Raw genomic sequence first — 25674 nt, 5'->3', positions numbered from 1 at the left:
AAGGTCCGAAATTCGCATTGTCCGCCGCGGGTATGACATCGCGGCTAGTGTGGCAAAATGAAAATGAATAAAAATCTGAGGCTGACGGTTGTGTCGAAGCTGGCGACAGGCGGATGGAGGAAAACCGCAGGCGGGCGGACAGGGGAGGTAGCTCAAGCCCAGAACTTGCGTGCGGCCCCCTCTCCCCCGCCTCTGACGTGAGCAGTCAACCACTCATGCGAGGTACCCAGGCCGTGGAGGTCGAATGCGGCGGTAAGAGGTTCCCTGTGAAAGGCCAAATCCACGGGTGGTGTAGGCAGTGAGCAGGCCCAAACAAGCGAAAGCCACCAGGGGACATCATTGGTTGAAACATTCCGAATGGGGTGTGGAGACGACTTCAGGGCCTCCCCCAAGCTCTACCTGGCCATCCTGCCGTGGTGATCCAGCTGGTGCTGGTGCTCATCCTGGGCAAGATTTTCGTCTGTTCTGATTTCCAGTGTGATCTTGATTTGCCCCAGGGCATGATGCTCCTCTCAGCGATTCCGCCATCGCACGCCCGTGAGAGATGGGTTGACTTTCAGCCCCTGAGTCTATTTCAGGCCACGGAAGCCAGTCGACAAGAGTCGGCTCGCAGGCATATCGGTGGTCCGAGAGGCTGAATCTGCTCAGGGGGGGCGCGTTCAGGAATGCCAACGATAGCGAGGCGGCCAGAGCGACAGCTCCCTCGCCTAGAGGGCAGTCCCGAGGGCCGCGTGGCGTGGCGAATGGCAAGTCGGCGCCCGCGGTGTCATCGCGCAGAACCATCCTGCCTGCGTGAGGAGGGAACAAGAAACCGGAATGGCATCCCCGCTTGCCGTCGAGGTTGCCCAGTCTGGCTTGACCGAGTGATGAATGAACACCAGAAACGGCCCACGCCCGCGGGCACTGGCATCAGCGTGAGCATCAGCGTGAGCGTCAGCATGAGCATCAGATGCCGCTCGCTCCAATCTGCGCGCATGAAGACATGAACGACCCTTGATGCTTGCCCGCTGGCTTGCCCGCAATGGCCCATGCCGGCCGAACAGATCGCGTGTTGAGACCATCTGTACCATACCGTCCGGTTCCCCAGTATCAGACTTCGGATGCTGCACTTGCTCCACGCTCCGGGGGCCGCAACACACGCAGGAATCGAGGAAGTTAGATGTCCAACAGTGTAACACCAAGGAGGCAACATGGCTGGGAAGGGCAGGGTGAGCAAAGGTAAAGCTTTGCGAATCTTGAATTCATTTTATCGATCCCACTCAAGGAACCTCCTCCCACTTGTGACCTCGTCCTGCCGTTTTCGATAAGCATGCCGCAGTATCTGATTGATAAAGTCTCACGTCGTGCAGGCGTTCCCACGTTTCAAGCTAAGCTGGCAGGCTGAACAGCTTTTCTCACTCCGGCCGTGCTGGCGTGTGCATCGATGCCCACACAGCCGCGAGCCGTCAGGATCGATGCAGGGACAGGAGTTCAGGATTAGCTTTGTGGCGACTGGCTCCACCCGACTTGAATCTGAAATTCCCCGAAATTGGCGAGTGTAATGTAATCGCTGTCAAAGATTATCCCGTCTCGGCGCAACGGTCCTCGTCCAGCGACTCGTGTTTGCTCACGTAGAGGGGGCGACCGGCAGCAGGCGGTTGACAGCCCGGTTGGAGCCTTGTGGCTCCGTTACTAATTTGTGGTCGAGGCGACAAATCATCGCTTTTGGATTGTGACTTGAACGAAAACTCGAATTAGCACCTGGAGGCCTGTCCCCACCATAATTCGCCGGCGCCTGGCGAGGCTACACTCGGGAAAACACTCACCGATGTCTTCATCCGCAAGCTCGTGAGCCAGCCCCACTCGCTGGGGTTGATGCTTGACAGACTTTCCGTACACGATGGCCGTTTTGAATTGTTCGACGATGCTGCGGTGGATAGCGTTGCACTAGGGCATCCTGTCAGAATGGAACTGTCCATCACCTGACGCGGTGGGACAGCTCAGGAAATTTGTGGCTATTTCTGGAACTTACGAAATCTTCCACTGTGCACCTCGTGGAACGGAGCACGACAGGCGCAGAATAATCAGGCATCTTTCCATGGGGCTTGGTGTAGACCCGGACCAGCTTCAACTTGTCCCACCTGCGTGCAGGGCAATACCGTTTCATTAGCTCACCGGACAAACGATGGGTGGAATAGGGCCGGGGACGGGGAGAAGACGCACATGACTTCCATCAGCTCGTCAATATTCCATCCGTGCTCGGAGCTGATTGGCACTGCATTGGGGATGCGGTACAGCAGGTCAAGTTCCTCGATGCTTATGGCGTCTATCTTGTTCAGCACGTAAACAACGGGAATGTAGCTCCGGCTCTTGGCCTCCAGGATGTCGATCAAGTCATCAATAGTCGCGTCGCATCGGATGGCGATATCTGCTGAGGATATTTTGTACTCGTTCATGACGGCCTTGATTTCGTCATGATCAATGTGGGACAGCGGGACGGTACTGGTGATGTTGAGCCCGCCCTTGTCCTTCTTCTTGAATGTGATATTTGGTGGAGACTTGTTGCATCGGATTCCGAAACCTTCGAGCTCGTTTTCGATGACCCTCTTGTCAGTCAGTGGTTTGTTGACGTCAAGGACGATGAAGATCAGGTGGCATGTCTTTGCGACTGCTATGACCTGCCGTCCACGACCTCGTCCGTCCTTGGCTCCTTCGATAATTCCCGGTAGATCGATGATCTGTAAGGGCGCCCCGTTGTATTGCACCTGACCCGGCACACTTGTCAAAGTCGTGAATTCGTACGCAGCTGCTTCGGAGTGCTGACCCGTCAGCCTGCTCATGAGTGTGCTCTTTCCTACGGATGGAAATCCGATGAAGCCAACACTCGCGACACCAGTTCGGGCAACATCGAAGCCAGCGCCGCCGCCGCCGCCTCCGCCCGAGGGTGTGAGTAGTTCTCTCTTGAGCTTCGCGAGTTTCGCTTTCAGTTGGCCCAGATGGAACGAGGTTGCCTTGTTCTTCTGGGTTCGAGCCATCTGTCCATGCTGTTAGTATCGAATCGCCCATGGCTGCAACGTCGTACGTGTGGTGATGGGGCGCGTTTGAAGGCGGTTGTCGTCCATCGGGAATCTTCAACTATCGAACGAATGGGTCTGGCCGGGGGGTTGCACGCACTTCGGCCTCGATCTCCTTGATCTGTGGTGGATGCTGTCAGCCATGGCAGTCTTGTCGCAAACAAACCCGTCACTACTCACCTTCTCCACCGTGGTCGACATCTTTGCGGCGTTTCGTCGGGCGGCACGCCACTAACGGGATCAAAGCAGATGATGTAGTGTTTCGATGTGTCCGTAGCGTCTTCTGTGTGGCGGTAAGTGCCTGCGTTCGTTGTTGGTGTGGAGAGGAAACTGCCCAACTCGAGATGGCGAGGGGCACCGAGAGAGAGCCTCAGCAAAATTCTGCCCCGCTGATGTCACTGTCACCGCCTTCCCCCGAGCTTGTCACTACAAAGAGAGAGATGCCCGCCGAACACAGAATATTACTTAGCAGCCGGCTGATCGGACATACATAAAGGCAATTTTGAAATTGGTCCCATATCAAGCAAATCTCACATTGCACGACGCTGCTGAGTGCCTACCTAGCAGCCTAGGCATTCAGCAGCCACATCGTCCAATGTTCCGCGCCGCTGCATTTAGTCAGGTCACAGCACACTATGTCACGTTAAATAGGGAGTCACGTATTCAATAGCTGAAAGTCGCTCGCTATATTTGTCTTTCGACAACCAAATCGGCTGTCTCCTCTCAATTCATTGCTTGTCGCCATGCTATTGTTGATGCAGATACATAATTGTATACGATGACTAGCCACCTGGTAGCCACGAAGCCATCGCCTCCTTCCAACTTCAACTCGAGCTGGGGGGCATACACAGAGACTCTCCTGGTGTATTTCTCAGGATATGATGGAACCCCAGCCATCCTACTCACAGGACCGCGGTAACCATCCAAGAGCCCAGAGCTATCACACCGACTCTGCTAGCTTTATTGTTTTGGAGCAGGGAACTGTCTGATGAAGCTTGCCCCGGTTACAATTATCAAGAACTTGGGGCCCATACCACAGATCCCGTCGCTTAGATGTTCACAGAGATCAAGCCCCTTGCGCCAACATCCAATGTTGGCCGCGGGAGGCAAATTCTGCCAAGGTGTGCGTTAATGCTGCACAACGCTCGCCACTGCGAACCCCCCAAGAAGTTGTTTACTGCCGAAACGACGCAAACCGATGGTAATGACAACTGCAGGGTCATTTGTCCGCACGACCCATCGTTCAGTGATCGATGGCACCACCGCTGGCCGGAAGACGTTCAGCAGTACCATTTACCAGGGGCTTCTCCTGCTCGCCCGCCGAGCCAGTAGACGAGCGCGGCTGGTGTCCATCGCCGTTAACAAAGGTCGTAGCATCTGACTGCGGCGGGGAGAGGTCGTCGTTTGCACCCTGGAATGCTCGTTGCGAGAAGAGTTGACTGGGAGACGCACGTGCGACTGTAGTATTGGGAGGTGTCCTGAGGCCAGAGAAGAGATGAATAAGGCCTTGCTCTTTCGCAAGTCGCACGTAGTTCGGATTCGTGGGCGAGACCGCCGTCAGGCCACTTCTGGGCACTCGCTGCTCTGGCCACGGCGTCCTGCTGACAGTGTTGATATCAACCTTGCCTTCGCGGACAAGTTGGCCGTTGACGTAGTACTTGGGTCGTGGACAGAAACCCATGTAGCGGTCTGCGTCGGGGTCGTCTCTCCACCGAGACGGGTACTCTCCTCGCTCGTACTGTTCCACCGTCTCTGGTATCTCCTCGTACATGACCACGATCTCCAGGTTGCGAAGATGAGCCATGTTGGGGACGGAGAACAGAAGGTCAGACAACTAGAGCGGCATCGGTCAGTAAACTTCCGCACTCGAGGAGAAGCAATGAACAGCCTGCTTACCTTGACAAAGAACAAGTCCATATCCATGAACTTCAACTTGGACTCCTCCTGGAGTTGTCGCTTTTCCTTGAAGCTCAATTGTGCTGGTTCTTTGCCCAAGTAGTAGCCGGGGAGCTGTCTACCCAAATCCCACTCGTCCGCGTCGATGAGGCCGCAGCTGGGTCTGCCCTTGCCGAGTATGACGTACTTTGCAGCGTCGGATGCTGGAATATGGACCCAGCCCGAGAAGCGTGTAAGCTGGAGATCATTCTCGCCCAAGAGCAGAGCGGCTTGCGTATTCAATATCCACAGCTCACGTCCCTCGTCAGTGCCGGCGGTCTCAGGCCGGATGCTGTCGAACCGGACACCTGTCAGGATCCGGAATCTCTTGGCTGTCTCTGGGCTCCTGATGTTGACACCACGATCAAGCCAGCGCAGGAACGCGGGAAGCTTCTCAAGACGAGCCTTCTCCAGCTCCTCGCGCTTACGCAGCTCAGCCTCCCTAAGCATGCGCTGGCGTTCGCGACGTTCCTGCTCCTTGCGTTCTTCCTCCTCGCGTCTGCGTCGAGCTTGCTCCGCGGCTTCTTCTTCTTTGCGGATTCGCTCTTGCTCTTCCCGCTTCTTGCGCTCCTCCTCCTCTTTCTCCTTTTCGAGGCGCTTCCTCTCCTCTTCCAACTTGCGTCGGTCATCTTCCTCCTTCTGCAGTCTCTCGGCCTCCTCCCGCTTCTTCCTCGCCTCCTCTTCTCGTCGCTTACGCTCCTCTTCCTCCAGGCGCTTCTTCTCTTTCTCCGCCTCCTCACGCTGCTTGATCTCTGCTTGGCGGCGCTTGAGCTCTTCGTCCTCGCGACGTTTCCGCTCCTCGGCCTCCTTCTCTTTTTTCCTGGCTTCAAGCTCAGCGCGGCGCTTTCTCTCTTCTTCTTGCTCTCGTGCAGCACGGGCTTTGTTCTCTTCCTCCTGAACTTGGTCTGCGTCTCGCATCACGATATCGGGATCTTCAGCCTTGACATGAATGCTCTTCTCGGACGGGGCACATTTGCTAGATTCTCGTCGATTGCTGTCCGATGCCGAGTCGGATTTCCGGGGCTTGGACGGTCTTTCTTGTCGACTAGATCACCGTGTTTGCGTGACGACTTTTCATCCTGCTTTGTCGCAGTCGCACCATCACGAGGAGCAGTCGATTTGCGGTTGCGGTCCGGTGAGGAGCTTGGTTTTGGTAGTCGCTCCTTCTTTTCGGCATCCAGCCGCCTTCGCTTGACAGGCTCGCCTTCCTTCTCGGAGACACGATCGGGCGTGGCACTAGTACGGCTGCGTTTGCTGGAGTGCTCTCCGGAGACGGATAACCTATCCCGTGACTCGTCCCTCTTGAGAGCCTTAGCACGGTCGTGGTACTTCTCGGTCGGGGGCTCATGTGGATCGTCAGTGCGATTGTCACGGGGACTCGAAGGCTCACGAAGAGACGAAGTGTTGGACACCATGCTATGGCGTCGATTCTTCTCCCGCTGTTCCTTCAAATCCCTACCCGACATGAGTCTCTTTCGCGGCTTGGATTCGCCCTCGGACGAGAACGAGGCAGTGTCCATATCTGGGCGCTTCTGTTTGCTTGACGTTGACTTGCTGGCAGGGGAGTTCTCGCCGTCTGAGATCGCGATGGTGGGCAGTCCGCGGTCGTCTTTCCTAGGCCTCCCAGGTCCACGCTTAGGCGAGGTCAGCTCTTCATTCTTCGGACCAACAGAGCTAGTGCCTCTGGCTTCCTTGTCGGCTGTGCGCGCTTTTCCGACTGTGACGCGTTGACCGTCACGTGTGGGGCTTGTGGCCTTGCGCTTCAAGCTTCTGGCCGGATCATCTTTGGACTCCGCTCGAACACTTCGTTTAGACTCCAACTCCCGCCGATTCGGTGACTTCTTATGAGGATCTCGGTGGTTACGCTTATAAGCATCATAAGCATCTTTCAAGATATGCTCTTCTTCCTTCCAATTTGGACCTTGCCGTTTCTGAGCGATCTCGTAGTAGGGTTGTCCCCGGAATTTCCTGGTTGGGTCGAAGTTTGACTGAGCCAGAAGCAATCTTATAACCCTAATATTTTCTTGGCCAATGGCTGCCAAAATCGGCGTTGCTATTTCTGGGCGTTCCGAGTCCACTGGGGAAGGGTCTGGGTTGGCATTACCAAGGGCCAGAAGCAGATTCATGACCGTCTCATGACCGCCCCTGGCAGCAGCGACCATGGACTCTGCGTCGTCGAAATTGTCCCTAACTTGAAGGATACGCTCCACGGTTTCCAAGTCGCCGCGACCAGCCGCTGACCGCAGGGTCTTGTCATCCATGTGCATGTACAGCAGATGATTGCTGAGCTTATGGGAGCGCGAGCTGGCCGCCCTCCTGGTACCTGCGGCAGCGTCAGCCAGGGCGGGCGAACGCCGCGGGCTATCTGGGCCGTGCGATCGGTTGTCCTGTTGGTCTTGTTGCTCTTCCGAGGTTCGCCGACGGTCTCCCTGCTTTTTTCTGGCCTCCATCAGCGCTGCACGAATCTCCTCGCAATTCTCGAGCTCATCATCTACTCGGTCAAGTGGTTCCTCGCCATTGACGTTGGCTTTGCGCGGATTGACACCAGCTTCGAGTAAGACTTTGATGACATCGAGATGGCCGTTGTCTACGGCGTCCAGAAGAGGGGTATCCTTGTCGTGATTTACGCAATCGATATCACAACCCGCATCAACAAGAAGCTTCACAATGTCGTCGTACCCATTGATGGCTGCAATCTGAAGTGGGGTATTGCCTGCGTAATCGGGGAAATCCAGGTCCTGTGGGCGCTCGTGGAGCCTCCGCTTGACGTTGTCGTATTCGCCGCGAGAGCATGCCTTGGCGAGTTGCGTTTGGCCGTGCGCGTCTACGTGTTTTTTGTGAGCGGGGTTTTTGGCCGATGACATATTGGAGTCAGCAGTCGCTGGTGTTGTCAGGCCGCGCATTGTCGAACTCCGAATGTGAGGGCTTCCACTTGCAGAAGATTCGTCTGAGTGATAGTCGGTGGTAAGAGGGGGAGGAATACGTCTTTTCTTTTGGCTGAGCCCGCTGGATGACTGCGAAACGATTTGGGTGGATGCACTTCGTCGGTGGGTTCGAGGGTGTGGGGAAGTCGACCGTTGCCGCAACGACGAAATGCTGTCATGGTTGAATTTTGACTTCTGGTGATCGCGGTCCTTGTACTGAGGTCGTGGAGTGGAGGACGCGTCGATTGAGGCAGAAGTCCTCCGTCGGCGATTCTTGTGGCTTTCGTTATCGGCCTCGTCGTCAGACTCTGCTTTGGGGGCCTTCCTCTTGTGCGCAGCTGCTTTCTCTGATGACTTGGCTCTCGAGACGTCCCTGTCCCTGTCTCTAGGCTCTTTTTCCTTGGGGATGACTTTAGTCGACCTTGCGTGGACGGAATCGCCCTCGGACTCTTGGCGGATGTCACTCGATTGTTGGCGGGAGCGCTGCAGAGGAGACGCTGGTGCCGAGCTCAAGCCACTCGAGTCCTTACTCCGTGGGTGATCAAGCAGTCGCTTCCGCTTTGCATCGTCCGTCGAGAGGCCGTTGCCACCGCCACTGCCTTGTTTGGTGCCATGGCCATCGTTCTTGCCGCCGGAGGGCTTGCGTTTCGCTGGGGAAATGTCGATGACACTAGTTCGTTCCTCGCCGTCGCTAGCATCTTCGCGCTTGATCACCTTGCGGCTCTTGATGGGAGAACCGTCTTTGCCCGGAAGAACAATTGTCTCAGCCTCGGAGTTGTTCTCGGCGCCAGCCTCATCATCATGCTGCGGGACGGCGGCGGTTACACTGGCCTTGGAATCGCTAGACTCCTTGGGACTGTCGGTTTCTTTGGACTGTTTAGGCTCCTTGGGTTCTTTGGGTTCCTTTGGTTCCTTTGGGTCCTTTGATTCCTGAGCTGATGGCGTTGGTGGTGGAGGCGGCGGGGTCGAGGCCGACGCTGACGCTGGGACTGGCGGTGACTTGTTCAAGGTGGGCGGAGAGGACGGAGGCTTGGTGGCCTGATCCGGCTCGGTAGCATTGCCTGGCCTAGGAGAGGCGGAAGTGGAAGCAGGAAGCTTCGTAGCGGCGGACTCTGCAGCATTCTGCGCATCCATATCATTCAGTTCGAAGGTGAGCTGTTCCTGTGCACCATCATGGGCACCTCTGGACCACGGAGTTGGAGGGGGGGACAAGAGGCCAGTTGAACCGCGTCGAGCCAGACGACTTGAGGTGGAGTGGCGTGGCGTGGTGTGGTGTGCCAGAGGAGAGAAGAGAGGCCCGAGTTGTAGGACAGGACAGGACGGAACAGAACAGAACAGAACAAGCTGACAGGACAAGACTGAACCTGACCCTGGACGTGGATGGGGACGGGATGGTCCGGGCGCTGTTGCCTCGAGCAACTCGGTCGGGGTTGACTGAAACCAAGCCAACTGTCACGAGGACTCCCGGTCGATGGGGAAATCAAAGAGGCTGGAGGGCCGGCGCGCTGTGGTGCAGGGGCTGCAATCGGCAGGGCTCTTTTCGAAGTGCAACAAAGGCCTCGCGCTCACAGGAGAAACGGACAGAGGGCAGAAGAACAGGTCTAGCAGTCCAAGGCCGGTCCAACGAACGAACGGGTCAAGGCACGACGGCGCACGGGAGGGTTTGCAGAGGGTGCGGTGAGGTACGATGTGGTACGGGTGCGGGCGCGGGCGCGGGACGGCACTGGTCGGGTCGGAAGGTAGTGTACAGGATGGAAAAGACTGAGAAACTAATGATAATGTCTCAGTGTCTGTCTGTCCCCTTTCAGGATCGTGGGATGGGGAGAGGGAAGAAAAAAGACTACGCAGGAGACCCAAACGGAGCGTGAGTGAGCGAGGAGAAAGAGTCTAGGAGAGGCTAGAGAGATTGGGGTTCTTTTCTTGAATTGAACTGGCAGGACTAGGACTAGGTCTGGCTGGCTGGCTGGACTGAACCTGGATTGCATTGGGTCTGATCGGGAACGGGCTGGGACTGACTGGATGGAGCCCAGAGAGAGCCTGGCCGGGTGGCAGGGCAGGGACACACAATAAAGCAAGCAGGCTGCGGGACTAGACACCACAGTATTGACTACGACTGGGGCCTTGAGGGAGGGGGAGGTCCAGGGGGGGCCACACACCACCCACCACCCACCAAAGCTTGGAAGAGAACAAGAGGGACGCGCACAGAGGGACGCGCACAGAGGGAGGCAGGGCCAGAGAGAAGAAGACAGAGAAACGGGCAGACGGACGGACGACAGACACAGCAGAGATAAGAGGCGGCCATTGGCTGGAAGGGGCGGGAGATGGAGATTTTCGCTGGGTGGCCCCCCTGTCTAGCCTCGACTGGGTGCCTCTGGACCCCTGCAGCTCCCGTGGGTTCGAAGTGACCCAAGTCTGATCTTGCACCGCGCCTTCCCTGCGCGTTCTCATTGCCACCTCACCTGATTGGGCAAGAGGTCGAGCAAGCCTACGGCGGGCGACAACGTCCTGTGCTGTCGTTTCGAGCCCTGCCTGGTCCTGCCTGGCCCTTTTTTGCCCTGCCACCACTTCTTCCTCCACTGGTGCGCACCTTCTTGGATGATGTGTTCACTCTCGGTCGGTCTGTGGTACCGCAGTACCTCTTCCAGACTGTGACTCCTCACCAGAAGTTGAACATGACGACTGGTCCATTAGGAGGTACCCGCTGTCCTGCCTGCCTGACAACTCGCCTCTTGGATCTTGTTGCCTCGCCATGCACTTGGGCACTTTCCAGTTATCGTTACCGAGACGGGCTGCGCCTCATTCTGTGTGCCCTTGTCTCTGTCTCGTCGCGTTCGCTTTGCCTACCCTGGCACATGGACGATACTTTCCCTGCCCAAACGCGCAAGGCCACCTTGATCACAGGAATAACGAATAAGCTCCCGAGCACCACCAAACTTATTTCTCGTGCTGTCTGTTGCTCCCAGTAGATCTGTCTACCACTACCACAGACCGTCACGGCCGACTATCCCTCGGTCGTATCTGGCAACATTCGGCGACTCGCGCACGTACACACTGTTACAGTCGCTCCAGGAGGCACAGGAAGATTACTGCAAACAGCATTCCCAGCGTTATCAGGATCTGCCCTCTCGACGGTTTAACCTCGCGCGTAGTAGCGGGCATGGGCAGCGAAGTGAAGGGGACAAGGTGGTGGGAGGACAAGGACAGCCTGACCACGGATTCCCTAGGTCGATATCGAGTCTACTACAGTACCTACTCAAGTAGGTAGCCGAAATCCCCCTAGTGTTAGCCGGCTAACAATTTCCCACGGTTCTGCCTTGCTTCACCTCAGCCGGCTGTCACACAACACACACATCACCAACATCCATCCCATCATCCCATCCCACCAGACAAGACAGAAACTTGACTGGGACCGCTTTGGCTTCAAGGTTTGTAGGGACGCCGTCGCACAGCATGCGAAAGCTTCCCTGACTCGTTCGATTCTGGTCGTATTCCTGCAGTCATCAGTCTTCTATCCCAAGCTCCCCAGCTCCCAGCTCCAGCTCCAGCTCCCTGGTCTAGCCGGCATTAGGCCCAATCAGTCCCGCCCCCAGCCTTACCAAGAACAACCTTGCCTTCCACCCTGCTCCGGCTCTGAACCAGCTCGCGACTCTCAAAAAGGTTGCATGTCAGCGGCATCTCGGCCACGAGGCAGCCGACCTACTAGGAGTTGACTGCACGCAGATACGGCACACCCGCTAGCTCTGAGCCAGACTCCACCGGACGCCCGGACTGTGCGTCGTCTTGCCTGCAGAGACAACCCAGGTGTACAGCAATACCTGCTGTTCTGCGGAGTCATTCACCCCTCGATATACTCTCAGCCTGCCCACTACTCCTGTGCTCTTCCTCAGCACCCCAACAGCTGGGCCTCTAAATCGTACCGTACTCCTCGTGCTGCCTTCGCGTGGCAACAAGCAAACGAGCCGCTGTTGAGATCATCGGGGTCATTGAGTCGTACGCTTGCGAGGTCAACCGTCCCTGCACGCGCCTCGACCGTCTCGGCGACCCAAGCTCGAATCGAAGGGCAGCACAAGAGACCAGGCAGAAAGCATCCTGGGGTGCAGCATTTCGTTTTGGGTTGCACTGACCGTACCTCGCCCCCTCCCATGGGTCATGTAGCTCCCCCCACAGGAGTTTCACTCCCCTCTTCCCTGGATCAAGCCAGGATACCTCGCCTTCCTGCGACCGCGTACTACATCGCAGACTTCATAAGTGAGGAGGAAGAGCGTCTCATTTTGGATAAGGTGTGTTAGTACCAAGGCTGCGCGCATCAGTATTTCCCTTCTTCGAGGTCCGACTGGCAGGCTGGCTCACTTTGAACCAGATCTCGGGCGCACCGAAGCCCAGGTGGAAGCAACTCTCTCGTCGACGTTTACAAACGTGGCCGTCCGACCTGGTCCAAGACAGGCTCCTCGAAGCTCCTCTGCCAGCTTGGCTCGACGAGCCTGTTGTGTCGCGGCTGCTCTCAATCCCTCCTGCCGCCGACAAGTCCGCTCATCTCTTTGCGTCTAGCCCACACAAACGCCCAAACCATGTTCTCATCAACGAGTATCCTCCAGGGGTGGGTATCATGGCGCACAAAGACGGGGCTGCCTACCATCCAGTCGTCTGCACCGTCAGCCTAGGAGCCAGTCTTTGCCTCAACATACACTCGAGCAAGGAGGATGGTGCTCTTAACCCTGAACCAGCTTTCAGGATTCTCCAGGAGCCTAGAAGCCTCCTCATCACGACCGACGACCTGTACACCCAGTACCTCCATGGCATCGCAGATATTCAAGCCGACGTTGGTCTTTCGCCCGAGACTGTCAGCAACTGGGATATGCTCCGGGCGCCAGAGGATTTTGCTAATGGTGCCAATCGACGTTCAATCCGAACGAGCCTGACATATCGAGACGTTCTAAAGGTGTCGAAGCTCGGAAACAATATTGGCAAGTTTCTAAAGCGTTGACGGCCGATCAGCCTGGAGCCTCAGTACACGAAGGGTATCATGACCTTCTTCGGCGCCACCTTGTCCGACCCAAACTTGTCTATATACCAGCTCTTGGTCCCTCGAGCCGTCACACCCAGGTTCACAGCCACAAAAAGCAGCGCGGACAGCAGCGTCTGGTTGCACAAATGTCCCTCTGGGGCTGCGATAATTGCCAATGACAAGTAAATCAAGCATTCGCAAGTGTAATGGGGACTGATCAGGTGTCGAAACATGCCTTGTTCGGGCAGTGAATACTTCTTGAGGCCCGCCAGATGCTTGTGACAGCGGTACTGTGAGACCCAGGCGAAGAAGAACAGCGGCACCGCGATGGCCACCTTGAGCAGCGCGTCCTCCGTAAGCTGCAGTGTCCAGGAGCGCAATTGGTTTTGCAAGAGGGCGCCTGCCACACAAGTCAGCAACCAAGCCCCTCCGAGAGCAAGGTCCCAGGACAAAACATACCAGAGCCCTCGACCCAGACGGCCACGCTGATCCCCACGTAGAAAAGCTGCCCGAGAAGCCAATGGACAATCCACATGGTGGACTTGGACGGCTTCGCAAAAGCCCAGGACTCGTACAGCCGTCTTGCAGCCTGGAGCAGCATCAGGCACCACGCCACGGCGACGTGGCCGTTGTTGGCGCGAGATGGGCCGAGCTGAACTTGCCGGCTGGCTATGGCGCACAAGATTGAGCCGTTGAGAAGGTATTGGCCGGCCCAGAAGACAGCGCACAGAATGTAGGTTGCGTAAAACGTGAAGAACCACATGTGAGGGACCTGGCCGACAGAGGTGATCGTCCTGACCGACCTGAGCAGGATCTCGTCGTCCTTTTGCCTGGCGGCAGCGGTGGTATCAGCCGTAGGTTCCCCGTGACTCCGGGCACCGTAGTTGACCAGCAGCTTGCGTTCCCTGGATGGGGTGACGGCGACGGCGAGGACGGCACATGATGCGAGTGCGAACGCAGCCTGGCAAAGACGTGCCGGGCTCACCGAGTACAGCAGCTGGGCGGCTGCCTCGGGGAACAGCTCCATTGTCGTCTTGCCCGAGTGGGCCAGCCTGGTCCGATCGTGCGTGTTTTCGGTGGGTGAGAGAATAGATGCACCGCCAGCTCGCTCCGGCCTCGACGTCTGCTGTGCACGGAATCAGAGAACCTTGATGCTTCGGCCCGACGAGCTAGCAGCTGGCTGGCCTATGCTTTTTCGAGTCTTTGCCTCTTGTCTCTGGCGCGTGTCTCCACCACGGTCTTGGCTTTTGCTTTTGGCGCATTGCACTAGGGGAATTTCCGCTGGTGCGCCGATGCGCCAGTCACGAAAACTCTCAACTTTTGTCTTTGAGGCCTTCAACACGGGAGCTTGAGTGTGGGCGAGTACGCCTCTTCAGACCGGCTACGTATTGCTCTCCCAATGGCAGGCCAGACCATTCCATGCAGCAGCTTGCCTGCCTCGAGGGCTGGGTACTGTAGCCGCGAAGCCGGTCCGCCGAGCCCAACCACTATTCGCGACTAGGACGAGCGGCAGGAACAACACAGCAGCACCAGAGAACCACAGATCGACCACAGAGCACAACACAGCACGTCCACCAGAAACCGGGGGTGGCACGCCCAGTCAGACTCTGGGCACACCAGCAAACAGGCAGAAGCGATTGACATTACTAGCATCTCTTTTTCCACGGTTTCACCGCCTCTGTACGGCCATGGGAACCCGGCACCTGGGCGATTTGAGTCGTGCGGCGTTCTTCTTTCGCACAAAAAGCAGTCAGCCCGCACTACTGTGTGGACGTAGACCACATGCGAGCAGGCGAGTAGACAAAGGAAACGGCCGTTGCAGGCACTGCAGGCACTGCAGGCCGCCGGCTTGGCCTGGGCCAGCTGTTTACAGTATGATCGCCCTGGGAGGGTCGCGAATCGTGGCGGCCGGGTCTGGGAACCATGCAACCGCTGTGACGTGCTCCGGCATATCGTGAGATCCTGGCATGCCCGCTTCGCCTTCCCATCCTGACCACAACCCCTGGCTCGTGCTTCTTTTTTGCCCATGATTATGCCCTCTGCTGGCTCTTGTCGAGCCCCATGTGGTGGTTTGAAGCTAATGTCGGGCTGGTTCGGGGCGCGATATAGTGTAGAACAGGGCCCCCGTCGGTTCGTAACGGGCAGGTAGTTCGTCGAGAGAGATTGCGGTATGTGAGTGGGGTCCTGCCACGAACTCACGCTACTCTTCCGCAACTTACATGCAGCGTGTGTATGTGTGCGCATATATATATCGCGATGCCCCACGCTACAGAACGTCATTTGCACAATTTTTATCCCAGAGCACAATGCGCTCAGCTTTCCTCTAGGTCCCACGGGGTTTGGAATTTGGCAAGAAGTTGATTCGTCAGTCTTTACGAACCCGGATTAGAGGATACGTCAGTCAACCAGTCAGTCATGGCGGTAAGAAACTCTATTCCCACAGGATCACCTCGGGTAAGCAGGTACTGACAGACAAACCAAGGCACCGTATCCCCAGGTCGTGCTCTTTGGCGACTCTTTATGGGAGGGTTGTGTAGACGCTCAGGATGGCTTCTCATTCTACGCCACTCTCCAAAAACGTAGGTGTTCACGGGCATCGCCCCAAAGCCGCGCGGCAGACGCCCAGTTGCTGACCGGGGCTCTCACAGACTGCCTGCGACGGTATGATGTTGTCAACCGCGGCTTCTCGGGCTACAACACCTCCCAGGCCCTGAAGATCTTCGAGCATCTCTTCCCAGAGCCAGGCCCCAGCACGCCCAAGATGGAGTACTTGGTAAGTCCGCCCACTTCTCTGTGGCATGCCTGCCTGCCTACCTCCCTGCTCCAAATGGGCGACCTAGAGCATGGAGCATGGCGACCATGACATAAATACACTGCTAAGGCCATGACACTCACCCCACCGCGCAGATCGTCCTCCTCGGTGCCAACGACGCGGCCCTCCCGCTAGACGACGACAATCAGAGCGTGTCGCTGGAGCAGTACAAGGCGAACCTGGCGCGGCTGGTAGGCCACCCGCGCGTGGCGGCGCACGGGTGCAAGGTCCTGGTGGTGACGCCGCCGCCGCTGGACGAAATCCGGCGGGCGGAGATGGACATCGCACAACACGGGCGGGCGGTGCGCGAGCAGGCCCGCAGCGCGGCGTACTCGCAGGCCGCGCGCGAGGTGGCGGCCGAGCTCGGGGAGTCGGCGGCCGCGGCAAAGGGGGCCGGGTCGGTGGTATGTGTGGACCTGGCCAAGGCGCTCATGGACCACGCCGTCGCCAACACGACCGGGTGGGACGCGAGCCAGCCGCCGCTCGGGTCGGCGGCGGCGGGCGGGCGCAGGGGCTACCTCGAGCAGCTGCTGCCCGACGGCCTGCACATGAGCGGCGAGGCGTACCGCGTGCTGTGGGGGCTCGTCGAGGCCGAGATCCAGCCGCGGTTCCCGAACGAGAATACCGAGGGCTATGTATGGCCCGGGTGGAGGGAGGCACCGTGGCTGGAGCCGGGGCAGACTGTTGAGGAGAGGAGGAAGTCGTCCAAGTAAGAGACCAACTGCTCGTTCTGTTTGTCTATTTGCCTGTCTGTTCCTTTGCTTGTGAAGTGTTTTCTGTCTCTTGGTGCGAGGAGTCTGTAGCGAGAGGGTGTCGGATTGGGATTCGGGATGCCCACGCAGGTCTTGGGATGGAGTTCAACATGTGCACGATCCAGTGATCGGTGCCGGGGGGTGTGTGTGTGTAGGCAGTGAGTATGAGCATGCCGTAGTCTACATGACATGTCAGACCAAGTGCTAGCCAGGTAGGAAAAGAGATGGGTTATTTTTACATTCTTTACATCCCAAGCTACGGTCAAACGCGATCCAGTCTCCGGTGTCTTGGATGTCCAGCTTTTACCCCTCCTGTCAGGCCGCATCGAGACTTCGGACGGAAACCTGGAGACGGAAACAAGACCAGACGGATGGGGCGGGGCTTACATAAGTGGGTGATTCGCTCCGCCGCGCATCCGTGACTAAATCGAGAACAGGCCTGGGCTTGGCAGGCCCCAACCTGCTATGGGCTGTAGTACGTATCCGCACCGCAGGTACTGTCGTAGCCCAACAAGGCAGCCACACAGCAAGAGACACAGGGCATGAACGACAGACAGACAGGCAGACTGGGGGTGGGACTAAACTCGACTGGGACTGGGAGCTGAGGACACTGGTAGACCGGGGTGACTGGGATGATCCAATCGATAATAAATCACATCCATCATCATCACACAGCCTGCCTCCAACCTCCAGCCTTCCCCCCAAACGCACCGACTTCACGCCACGCAGCATCAATCCACGCCCGCCCCAGCATCTGCTGCATTTGTTTGCCTCTTCTGCCTCGCCCTCACCGAAACTCTGTCCAGAACCCAGCGAGTGATTCCTGACCCCTCCTGCTTGCGTTACGAACAATCCAACATTGTCTCTCCGACTGCCGATTGCACCTGGCCTTAGCGAAACGTCCGCCCTTGCTGTCCCTCTCCCGCCCTTGCCCTCGACTCGTCAACACCCACTGCACACTCGCCGTCTCTGTCCGTGATCGAACCCAACCACCCACCCGCGACGATCAAAATACACATTCCCAACACGAACACCGTCTCTGCGACTGTGCCACTGCGACCTCGGCCTGCCCATTCCATCGAGACATCCACGCCATCCCCGGAGCCCCCCCAGTGCCTTCGGCCAACTCGAAGGAGCGCTGCACAGGATTCCCGCCTGGCCACTCGGCCGTGAATAGCAACAACAAACCCAGGCGGCCATCGTCAGGCCTCTTTAACTCTCCCCGAGTCAAAGCAAATCAGGAACGAGGCAGACAGTTCCAACATCAGTCAATACCGGACCGATTCTTCCCCCCCCCCTGTCACGCATTCTGCCGACGTTCGCGTTCCATTCACAGCTTCCGGCTTACACGCGAACGCAACACCCCCGTCCCCGACTTGTACTCGTGCGTCAGTGCTGCATCTACTGCAACAGAGCAACATTGCTACCATCCCAACGCCGGCAGGACACATCGCAGAAAAGACCTGCTGGTCTTTGCGTGCGATGTGGGGGGCGTACAACCTAGTGGTCTGATTCTCGACAATCGAGGTCGCAAACGACAACGTCTGGGGCGGCTCTGCGCTGGGTGATACATTGGTGTTGACCACGCACGCGCACGGGAAGACACTGAGGAGCTCAACAAACACAATCACTCCTCTTTGCGGTGCCCATCAGCCCGGGCCCCAGCGAGCGCCGTAGTTGTCAGCCTCGTCCGCTCATTGCACTCCCCGCCTCTTTCTGTCGGACGACAGCCTCCAGAGCCATCACCCGACCAGTCCATCCTGGGCATGGATTCTCGTCTGACGCCCCTCCACCAAGAACTCCATAATGTGCAGATGGAAGTGAAGCAAGTCCAGTTCATCCAAAACAATCATGCCGATAGGTTGATGAGGCTCGAGAGACGCCAGACAGAGGATGCCGTCAAGTCGGTGTGGAATCCCTCCCCCTTCCCTAGTGTCCTGGGAGGGACACCCCAGCACGGTGAGGCTCTGCCTGCAATTGCCAACGTGAACGGTTCAATTCAGAACATGTTGCTGACACATATGACAGGTCCTGTGCAGATGCCCAACAACGAGGTCTTCGATGACTTCGACGATGAGCAGGGCCAGAATCTCTTAGGCTCGCTTCACCTGGACGCCGACGAGGAGCCCACCCGTCGAGGGGCGGCGTCAAGGGCAAATAGTGTCCGCTTCGACGAGGCTACTCTTCACGCGTCGAACTGGGGTCAAAGTGCGCGTCATTCCGGCGAATTCGGCCCTGTCAGGCCTGGAAGTGGCCTGGGAGGTCCCACCTTGATGGAGCGCTCGTTCTCGCACAAATCTGACGGCCGACATAGCTCTGCAGGCCATTCGGTCCATTCCTTCCACTCGGTGGCATCCGGCCGGACCAGTAGCCTCGGTCTTGACCTGCTACTGGGCAGCAGCAGGGATGATGATGACGACGACTCATCGCCGATAGAGATCACCCGTCCGCCGCCAGGCTTGATGTTTCTAGGGCCTGTCCCGTCTATTGTCCGTTGCTGGCTCACAACCCAGTACGCGCACATGACACGCTCCTCTACGCGGTTGTTTGCACTGGTTCTCAGAAATCGACCCTCGACTACTCGCTTCTGAAGGAGTTGAACCTTGTGGACGAAGCTCATAGAAACATCAATGGGGTTTTGCATGCTAGTCTTCCCGTCTACTTTGCTGAAGCCACCGTGGCTCAATCAAGTTCTCGGTCCTCTAGTCCGTCTCGTCGACAGGTGCCTTACATCAATGTCGACTTCGAGATCACCGGAACGGAAAACGCCGAGGTGGGGGATCACAAGCAAGCGATCCGCATTTTCGTGGGCAGCGACACTCTTACCTCGAACAGTGCCGACCTGCTCTTGTCTCAGAATCGGATGACGCTGTTTGGCAACGGTGATGATCGTGACAGACTCTCGGTGCCCTTTGTCCGCCCCGAAGATGAGTCTGCTTATAGGCACATCACCACGCTCAATGTCGTTCCGGAGAAGCCCAAGCTCAATGCCAGCGCGCCGGCGTTCGTGTCTGGTGACCCCCGGCCCCAGACGGCGGCGGTCCCTGACCAGGCGGAGACGTCTGTCTCTCATACTGATGCAGGAGAGTCTGAGCTGCCGAGTCCTTTCTCTTCGACCACAAACCAACCGGCGTACTCATCGAAGACCACAGCCACGAGTGCTCCATCTGATAGCGGCAGCGAGCGACAACAGAGGGATACCGCTCCCAGTGTCGAGGAAAGCATTGGCAAGGAAAATGCTGCAAACTCGGACGGAGGAGGGCGGCGAGACTCTACGGCTGGCATCTGGGGATCATGGCGACAGGGCGGCTCAGCCAGTGGTGGCGAAGCTTCTCAGCGCGAGAACGGACTGAGTGGGTACCAGCCAGCGGGCAGGGGCGGACGCAACATGAAGATCTTGAAGCCTCAGAAATCGGTCTCGATATCTTCCTCGGCGGCCCGCAACGGTACGAGTTTCGACACTCCGGGCACGTCCCGGTCAAGCGGCGAGTTCAGCCGGCGCAAGAGCCAGGGCGCCGCCTCCTCTATGTTCGACCCAAACGGCAGCTCCTCCCCGGCCCCGGCACCCACGGTGCGCTGGGACACGGTCAGGCGTAGTGTCAGTGCCGCCACTCCCAGCGCGATGTCCTCCAACAGCGGCGGGGCCCCGCCGACCCCAACGTCCACGTCCACATCCGCCACCACGGACAACAAACCCAAGGCTCCTGCGACACGCGCGAACCCCGTCGGCGGCGCTTCGGCCTTTTCGTGGATGGCGGGCGGCGGCAGCAAGCCCATGGAGAAGCCCAAGACCCCTGCGACGCCTGTATGAGTGGGATCAAGGGCGGACTACTACACCTGACTTGAGTAATTGATTTGACTTGGTTGACAGTGGGTGAAGTCGTCGACGGTGACCATGTATTTTGAGCTGCACCCCGTCGTTTGAACAGACCCGAGAGCACACTCCTGTTGTGAGTGAGGCTAGCTATGGCAGTGCCGGGAAGGCTTTGGTCTATGTTGTTGTGTTAACGCACTGCTCTACACACTCTCCCACCTATTCGATGACCGCCACCGCACTCAACCTTTTTGTTCTCATGCTGCCTCCTTCTCTACCCTCTGTGTGTGTCTCTGCTTCGTGTACTATTACAGACAGTACAACGTCGGTCAGATTAGCAACTTCGCTCAGGCCTCTGAGAGGGGGCCTCGATACAGTACATACATACCTACGACCTACCTACCTAGTTGAAGACAGAATCAGACAGAAAATACAGATAAATTGAGATAATCTCTAATGTTTGATCAGTGAGCCCTGGTATTCTAAGGTAGGTATTTGCTGGGTTTCTCGCAGCCTGACTGAATTGACTAGTTTCTTCTGAGAGTAGTAGAAGGAGCTAAGTACTTTCCCATGCCCCTTGTGAGGAGAATCAATGTGTCTCAGACAGAGAGCAATATCCACCGGCACTGAGCAGTAGTCTAGGCTTGAGGATGCGTCTAAATATTTCAAGGTCACATGAGGAGGCCGCACTTATCCTACATTTCAATTTGCATGTCACAAGTATACTTTTGGCAAGGTTCAACGTATTTGAAGGCTTCATCCCAATCTTCGACTTTCTATTTGTCCATACATCAAATATGTAATGTCCTCGCTCTCTCGGCTTCCGTTCCTAGCTCACCCCAACAGGAAGACTTGCTGCAGGCGGCAGATCTCTCTCAGCACAAACCCAGGATGCTGCTCCTGGAAGAATCAGGCTGGCTAATGCTCCAATTGGCAGAAGCTTCCATAAACAGTACCGCTGACTTCTAGGCCCTCTGCTACGCCGAAAGGCTGGCAGTCGTAATGCATGGGGCTCAGCCAGCGAGGCAGAGTGCGAGGGGCTTTGCTCTCCCCATGTTACTTCCCAGCCTCTCACGGATCTTGTCGAGTGACACAAGCGTTGTTTGCTCCATGTCCAGGCGCTGGATGTCACGGGGAGTGGCCGCTACACTATAGCCACGCCGTGGTCCAGAAGGTACAGAATTTCAGAACGTCTTCTGGAATCCTAGTATAGCCTGTGTAGCTGTGCCATCCATCCTAGACGACTCCTTAGTTATCAACACCAGTCACATCACCACGACTTTCAGACCGCACAATAAACCATGGAGGCAGTCGGAGCAGCCGCGTCCGTGATCTCGATTGTTGAAATCGTCGGCAGGGTCTCCGCCTCCGCAGCGTCCTTCATGCGCGACATCAAGGACGCGAGGAAGGACTTGATCCAGGTCCGCAAGGACATGTCGGACCTGTCGACGCCCCGGGCCGGCGACATGCCGCACAGCCAACAGCACATCATCAACATTGCCCACAGCTGCGGCGCGGTCTTACTGGAGATTGAGACGGTCCTCCGGGAGGGTCGCTCCCGGCTCGCGTGGGTTACGTCTGGGAAGGAGAAGGTAGACAGGCTCAGGGAGAGGCTGGAGACGTGCAAGTTGTCGCTTCGATGTCGCGCTGGACTATCGGACTATGTGAGTTCACCTCCTTCCCTTTCAACTCGCATCCGCACCTGTCCAGGATGGTAGTGTAACCGGGCTACAGGGTCGTCGTTCATGACATCAAGGAGGAGTAGCACCCGGTTCGTGGGTGACCTCTCCGCCATCCAGCGTGATGTGGCGCTCCTCCTCGGAAAATTCGACAACATCGAGCCGAAGGCCGCGGAAGGCCAGGGGTCGGCAGATGACGCGGTGGGTCTTCCCGGCGGCGTGCTGATCGATCGCTTCTTGAACGATTGCAGGAGTGATACCCAGACGGTTCTGGACAACGTCGAATACCAGCAAGACCAGGACTTCGAAGACATTCCACCGTCGCAAGTACAGGCCGAGGCCCAGGAGTTGGCACCGGTGTTGGCACCGGCCTTCAGACCAGAGTTGACACTGTCCTCCCCGTTGCCGACAGTGCTATTGAAGACAAGCCTGGGCCACGAGCATAATATTCCCTTGGAACAATGCAGGACATGGCCTGTAAGAACCCCCCCCCTCCCCCCAGTGAAGAACTGCTGGACGAGTCTAGCTGCGAAAGTTTGCAAGATTTACAGAATGCAATAGGACATGTTTGAGATCATCCAGTGCTGTTATCGGCATGATCCGGCCAACACAGAAGAAATAGACAATGGCCGGTTTACCCTATACCACGATGGCCAGCCAGTACCGCCAGCATCGTGGGATGATTTCGTTGGCCCTGGGCGGAGCATTGGCCTCAAACTATGGAAAGACGAAACGATCGACTTCACGGATGCCATCTGCAGGATGTTTCTTCCGCCTTGGAGTGTGGTGAAGACTTGGAAGGTGAGCCAGACGTTTTCCCAAGCTACGTACCTTTTCCGTCTAGGCATGTGGATGCTGTGCCCGACAAGAATGGAATCATCCATGCACGGGGGGTGCAAGGCATAATCAAACAGGCCTTCCTCCACGTGGAGCATCACGGGGATGGAGTCGGCAAAGACTATGTCCTCAGGAATGAGGTCGACAAAGGCCATTACGACCTATTGGGGCTGGACGACACGATCATAATGCCCGTCGCGTGGGAGCAGGTCATCAAGCCCGGCATGGGGGTCAAAACGAGGATGTGGCCCGAGGAAACATGCAAGTGGCTCGCTAGGCAGGCCGGAAGATGCCAGCCAGAGTACACGGCGAGGCCGGGCTGCTCAGCGTCGATACAAGAGGAACGATCGCCGCCGGCGACGGGGAGCGTGCCTCAACCTCCTGTGGCGGCGGACAGTCCTCGAGAGCCGATAGGTCTCCCAGCGCCGCAACAACTCAATCAGAAGCAAGACACAGGTCTTGGCTCCTTTGCCCCTGATGTCTGACAACACAGAGATTGGCAACAACACGCCGCCCGCCGGGACTTCCTGTACCGATAGTGGATGACAGACCTGTGAGGCCTACAGGACTTTCTGCCTCACAGCCTTCTAAGGGCTCAAGCCGCCCCAAGAAGGCCAGGCCAAAGCTCAACTAAGGGTTCATTCGCTTCGAATTTTTGTGACATTCTGTATAGTAAGGGGCCCTTCATGTTGAAGCCTCAGGAGCAGTTGAAGTTGAACACCCACGAAGCACGTGAGGTATCTTGACTTGCAATCGCCTACGGTTGTTTCTGTTGTTCACTAATGCATGACGAGATACGAGGACGGGCGCTACTCTTTTGCCTGAGTAGTGACTGGCTGCGGAGGGCTACCCAATCTGCAAAAAGGCGTCGAGGACTAAGCAGCCGGGCAATTCAGACAGGGTTGAGCATTGATGCAGTCAACGCAGAGTTGTGATATGGGTGGATCGTAGATCATGGCTTATGTACAAGCGATATACAATGTATGTATGGTACACAATTCCAGGCAATCCTGCTCTGGTACGCCAGTGACGGCACGTCAACGGGAGATTCCCAATTTTTACTCCACGTCTTTCCTCGTCGTCTCATACCTGTTCAGCTAGTTAGCATCATGCATCTCGCCGCAACTTAGACAACAAGAACTTACCTCTTTCCACGGAAGGCCCACACTCCCCAGTTACCACATGTGACATCCTGGGGGTCCATGTCGTTGAGATCCCACCTCAGACTCCTAAAAGTGTTCTCCCCAGGGTTCAGCAGCAGGTCGAACTCGCCAGCGGCGGTCTTGTTGACCCAGTCGATGTCCCTCTCCATGTCGTACTGCGTGTAGCCCGTCACGATGATGGGCGCCTTGGTCTCGAGCAGCATGGGGATTGTCTCGGCCCACTCGTGCGAGCTGGCCGGGTGGCCCAGGCCCGGGTGGAAGAGCACGAAGCAGTCGAAGTAAGGGTCGTAAGGGTAGAAGTGGCCTGTCTTGTGGATGGTGTGGTAGTAGTCGACGATCGTGCTGATCTTCATGTTCTGCCAGGGCCGCTCGACGACGGCCCCGAACGGGTTGCCGGGCGTCCTCTCCGGGAGCGGAAACTCGTCGTCGCGGTTGGCCATGGCCTCCGGTCCGATGAAGATCAGGTGGAAGCTGGAGCGCGGGAAGAGGTGGGCTAGCTGGACCCAGGCGTCGCGGGGAAGCGACGACTCGGCCCGGGCGCCGAGGACGAAGAGGCGGACCGGAGGCGCCTCGAGGCGCAGGTTCTTGACCTCTGTGCCTCCGCCCGTCCTGGGCGGGTGCAGGGTATACCGCAGGGCGCTGAAGCTCTTCAGGCCCTCCGGGGTCAGCTGGCCGCCCGCGCGCAGGGTGTACGGGCTGAGCTCGTGCAGGATGCTCCCGACGGTGATGGGGTACGTGAGCAGCCTCGTCGCCTGGCGCATGCTCCTGTCCGAGTTGATGGCCTCGAAGTTCCTCGTGTACAGGAACGTGTCCCAGTTCGTCATGTTCACCATGGCCTCCTCCAGCTGCGGGCCTGCGTACTGGAACTCCGGGAAAAACCTGCCTGACCGGAGGTCATGGTCGTCCTCGTTGATCTGCCTCAACGTGTCACATATCTCCAGGTGGGCCTCGTAGTCGGCCATCCAGTGCTCCTTGCTGCAGTATACGGGCACGCCGCAGTCCGGGCACTCGAAGTCGACGTGCGCCGGGGGCAGTGGCGCAGTCTCAGCGTCCTGCCGCAGAGGCTGGCCACTCTCGGAGAGCCGGGTTGGTCGGTGATCTGGACAGGGGCAGTAGGCATGTTGGCGCATGAATGCCGCACGCTGGCGTATCTCGGGAATAGGTGAGTCGGTGTATGAGTGGAAGAGATTGTCCTCCGTGAGGACTTGGTTCTTGGTGGCCGCGAGTTCGCTGTCGACGTCGTTCTTGGATCCAAAGGCCGTGGCAGCTTGCGCGAAGCTCGAGGAAGATCGCGTGATCCCTTCTGACCTCGGGGCGTTCACTGCGCGCCTTGTTGGCTTCGCGGGCTTTCCCGTGTGTACTGTCCGCGCAGTCGTTGACGATGCTGCCACACGAGGAGCCCATCGTTTCGCTGTAGTTCGGGCGCACTGCCGGCACATGGTGCTCAGCGCAGCGCGCGCTGCCGAGTCAATTGACGGTGCCATCGCAAGCCAATTGATACGGATAGGTAATCCTCCCAGTTCTGGTCCTGGTAGGAAAAGAAAAGGTCTACTACAAACGTAGTCTCTTGGATCGTCAGGCCTCTTGAAAACGCAGGGCGAATGGAGTGAGGTGGGAGGGTGAGCTCATGATTTGGAGAACCTGCCTGGGGGTAGGTGTGGCTGAAGCTTAACTGTTAAAAGTGGCGCAGCAGTTCGTGC

At 57.4% G+C, this 25674-nt stretch overlaps 8 protein-coding genes across 8 annotated transcripts; 4 read left to right on the top strand and 4 right to left on the bottom strand.

Annotated features, from left to right (window-relative positions):
• Window positions 1-1695: 1695 nt before the first annotated feature.
• INS49_005708 (uncharacterized protein) lies at window positions 1696-3254 on the bottom strand (the record flags this gene model as incomplete). Its single annotated transcript, XM_043166486.1, has 6 exons — window positions 1696-1715; window positions 1806-1926; window positions 2012-2120; window positions 2203-3014; window positions 3154-3174; window positions 3234-3254. The coding sequence occupies 6 exons, from the start codon at window positions 3252-3254 to the stop codon at window positions 1696-1698; spliced, it is 1104 nt and encodes a 367-aa protein (XP_043027630.1).
• Window positions 3255-4296: 1042 nt separating this feature from the next.
• On the bottom strand, window positions 4297-9046 carry INS49_005707 (uncharacterized protein; the record flags this gene model as incomplete). The annotated part of the gene is made up of 3 exons (XM_043166485.1): window positions 4297-4887; window positions 4950-5899; window positions 6043-9046. 3 exons carry the CDS (start codon window positions 9044-9046, stop codon window positions 4297-4299), a joined length of 4545 nt encoding a protein of 1514 aa, XP_043027629.1.
• Window positions 9047-12054: 3008 nt separating this feature from the next.
• INS49_005706 (uncharacterized protein) lies at window positions 12055-12896 on the top strand (the record flags this gene model as incomplete). The annotated part of the gene is made up of 2 exons (XM_043166484.1): window positions 12055-12192; window positions 12273-12896. The coding sequence occupies 2 exons, from the start codon at window positions 12055-12057 to the stop codon at window positions 12894-12896; spliced, it is 762 nt and encodes a 253-aa protein (XP_043027628.1).
• Window positions 12897-12916: 20 nt separating this feature from the next.
• INS49_005705 (uncharacterized protein) lies at window positions 12917-13944 on the bottom strand (the record flags this gene model as incomplete). The annotated part of the gene is made up of 2 exons (XM_043166483.1): window positions 12917-13317; window positions 13377-13944. The coding sequence occupies 2 exons, from the start codon at window positions 13942-13944 to the stop codon at window positions 12917-12919; spliced, it is 969 nt and encodes a 322-aa protein (XP_043027627.1).
• Window positions 13945-15332: 1388 nt separating this feature from the next.
• INS49_005704 (uncharacterized protein) lies at window positions 15333-16442 on the top strand (the record flags this gene model as incomplete). The annotated part of the gene is made up of 4 exons (XM_043166482.1): window positions 15333-15338; window positions 15400-15496; window positions 15566-15690; window positions 15825-16442. The coding sequence occupies 4 exons, from the start codon at window positions 15333-15335 to the stop codon at window positions 16440-16442; spliced, it is 846 nt and encodes a 281-aa protein (XP_043027626.1).
• A 1805-nt stretch (window positions 16443-18247) lies between these two features.
• On the top strand, window positions 18248-20292 carry INS49_005703 (uncharacterized protein; the record flags this gene model as incomplete). The annotated part of the gene is made up of 3 exons (XM_043166481.1): window positions 18248-18440; window positions 18510-18926; window positions 18995-20292. 3 exons carry the CDS (start codon window positions 18248-18250, stop codon window positions 20290-20292), a joined length of 1908 nt encoding a protein of 635 aa, XP_043027625.1.
• A 1304-nt stretch (window positions 20293-21596) lies between these two features.
• Window positions 21597-23296, top strand: INS49_005702 (uncharacterized protein; the record flags this gene model as incomplete). The annotated part of the gene is made up of 4 exons (XM_043166480.1): window positions 21597-21959; window positions 22014-22331; window positions 22536-22775; window positions 22844-23296. The coding sequence occupies 4 exons, from the start codon at window positions 21597-21599 to the stop codon at window positions 23294-23296; spliced, it is 1374 nt and encodes a 457-aa protein (XP_043027624.1).
• A 573-nt stretch (window positions 23297-23869) lies between these two features.
• Window positions 23870-25378, bottom strand: INS49_005701 (uncharacterized protein; the record flags this gene model as incomplete). The annotated part of the gene is made up of 3 exons (XM_043166479.1): window positions 23870-23900; window positions 23957-25218; window positions 25283-25378. 3 exons carry the CDS (start codon window positions 25376-25378, stop codon window positions 23870-23872), a joined length of 1389 nt encoding a protein of 462 aa, XP_043027623.1.
• Between the last annotated feature and the right edge of the window lie 296 nt (window positions 25379-25674).

Source organism: Diaporthe citri, assembly GCF_014595645.1.
Source record: "Diaporthe citri strain NFHF-8-4 chromosome Unknown scaffold_2, whole genome shotgun sequence".
Taxonomy (NCBI): Eukaryota; Fungi; Ascomycota; class Sordariomycetes; order Diaporthales; family Diaporthaceae; genus Diaporthe; species Diaporthe citri.
Note: the sequence above shows the minus strand (reverse complement) of the source record. Positions and strands in the feature narration are given on the sequence as shown.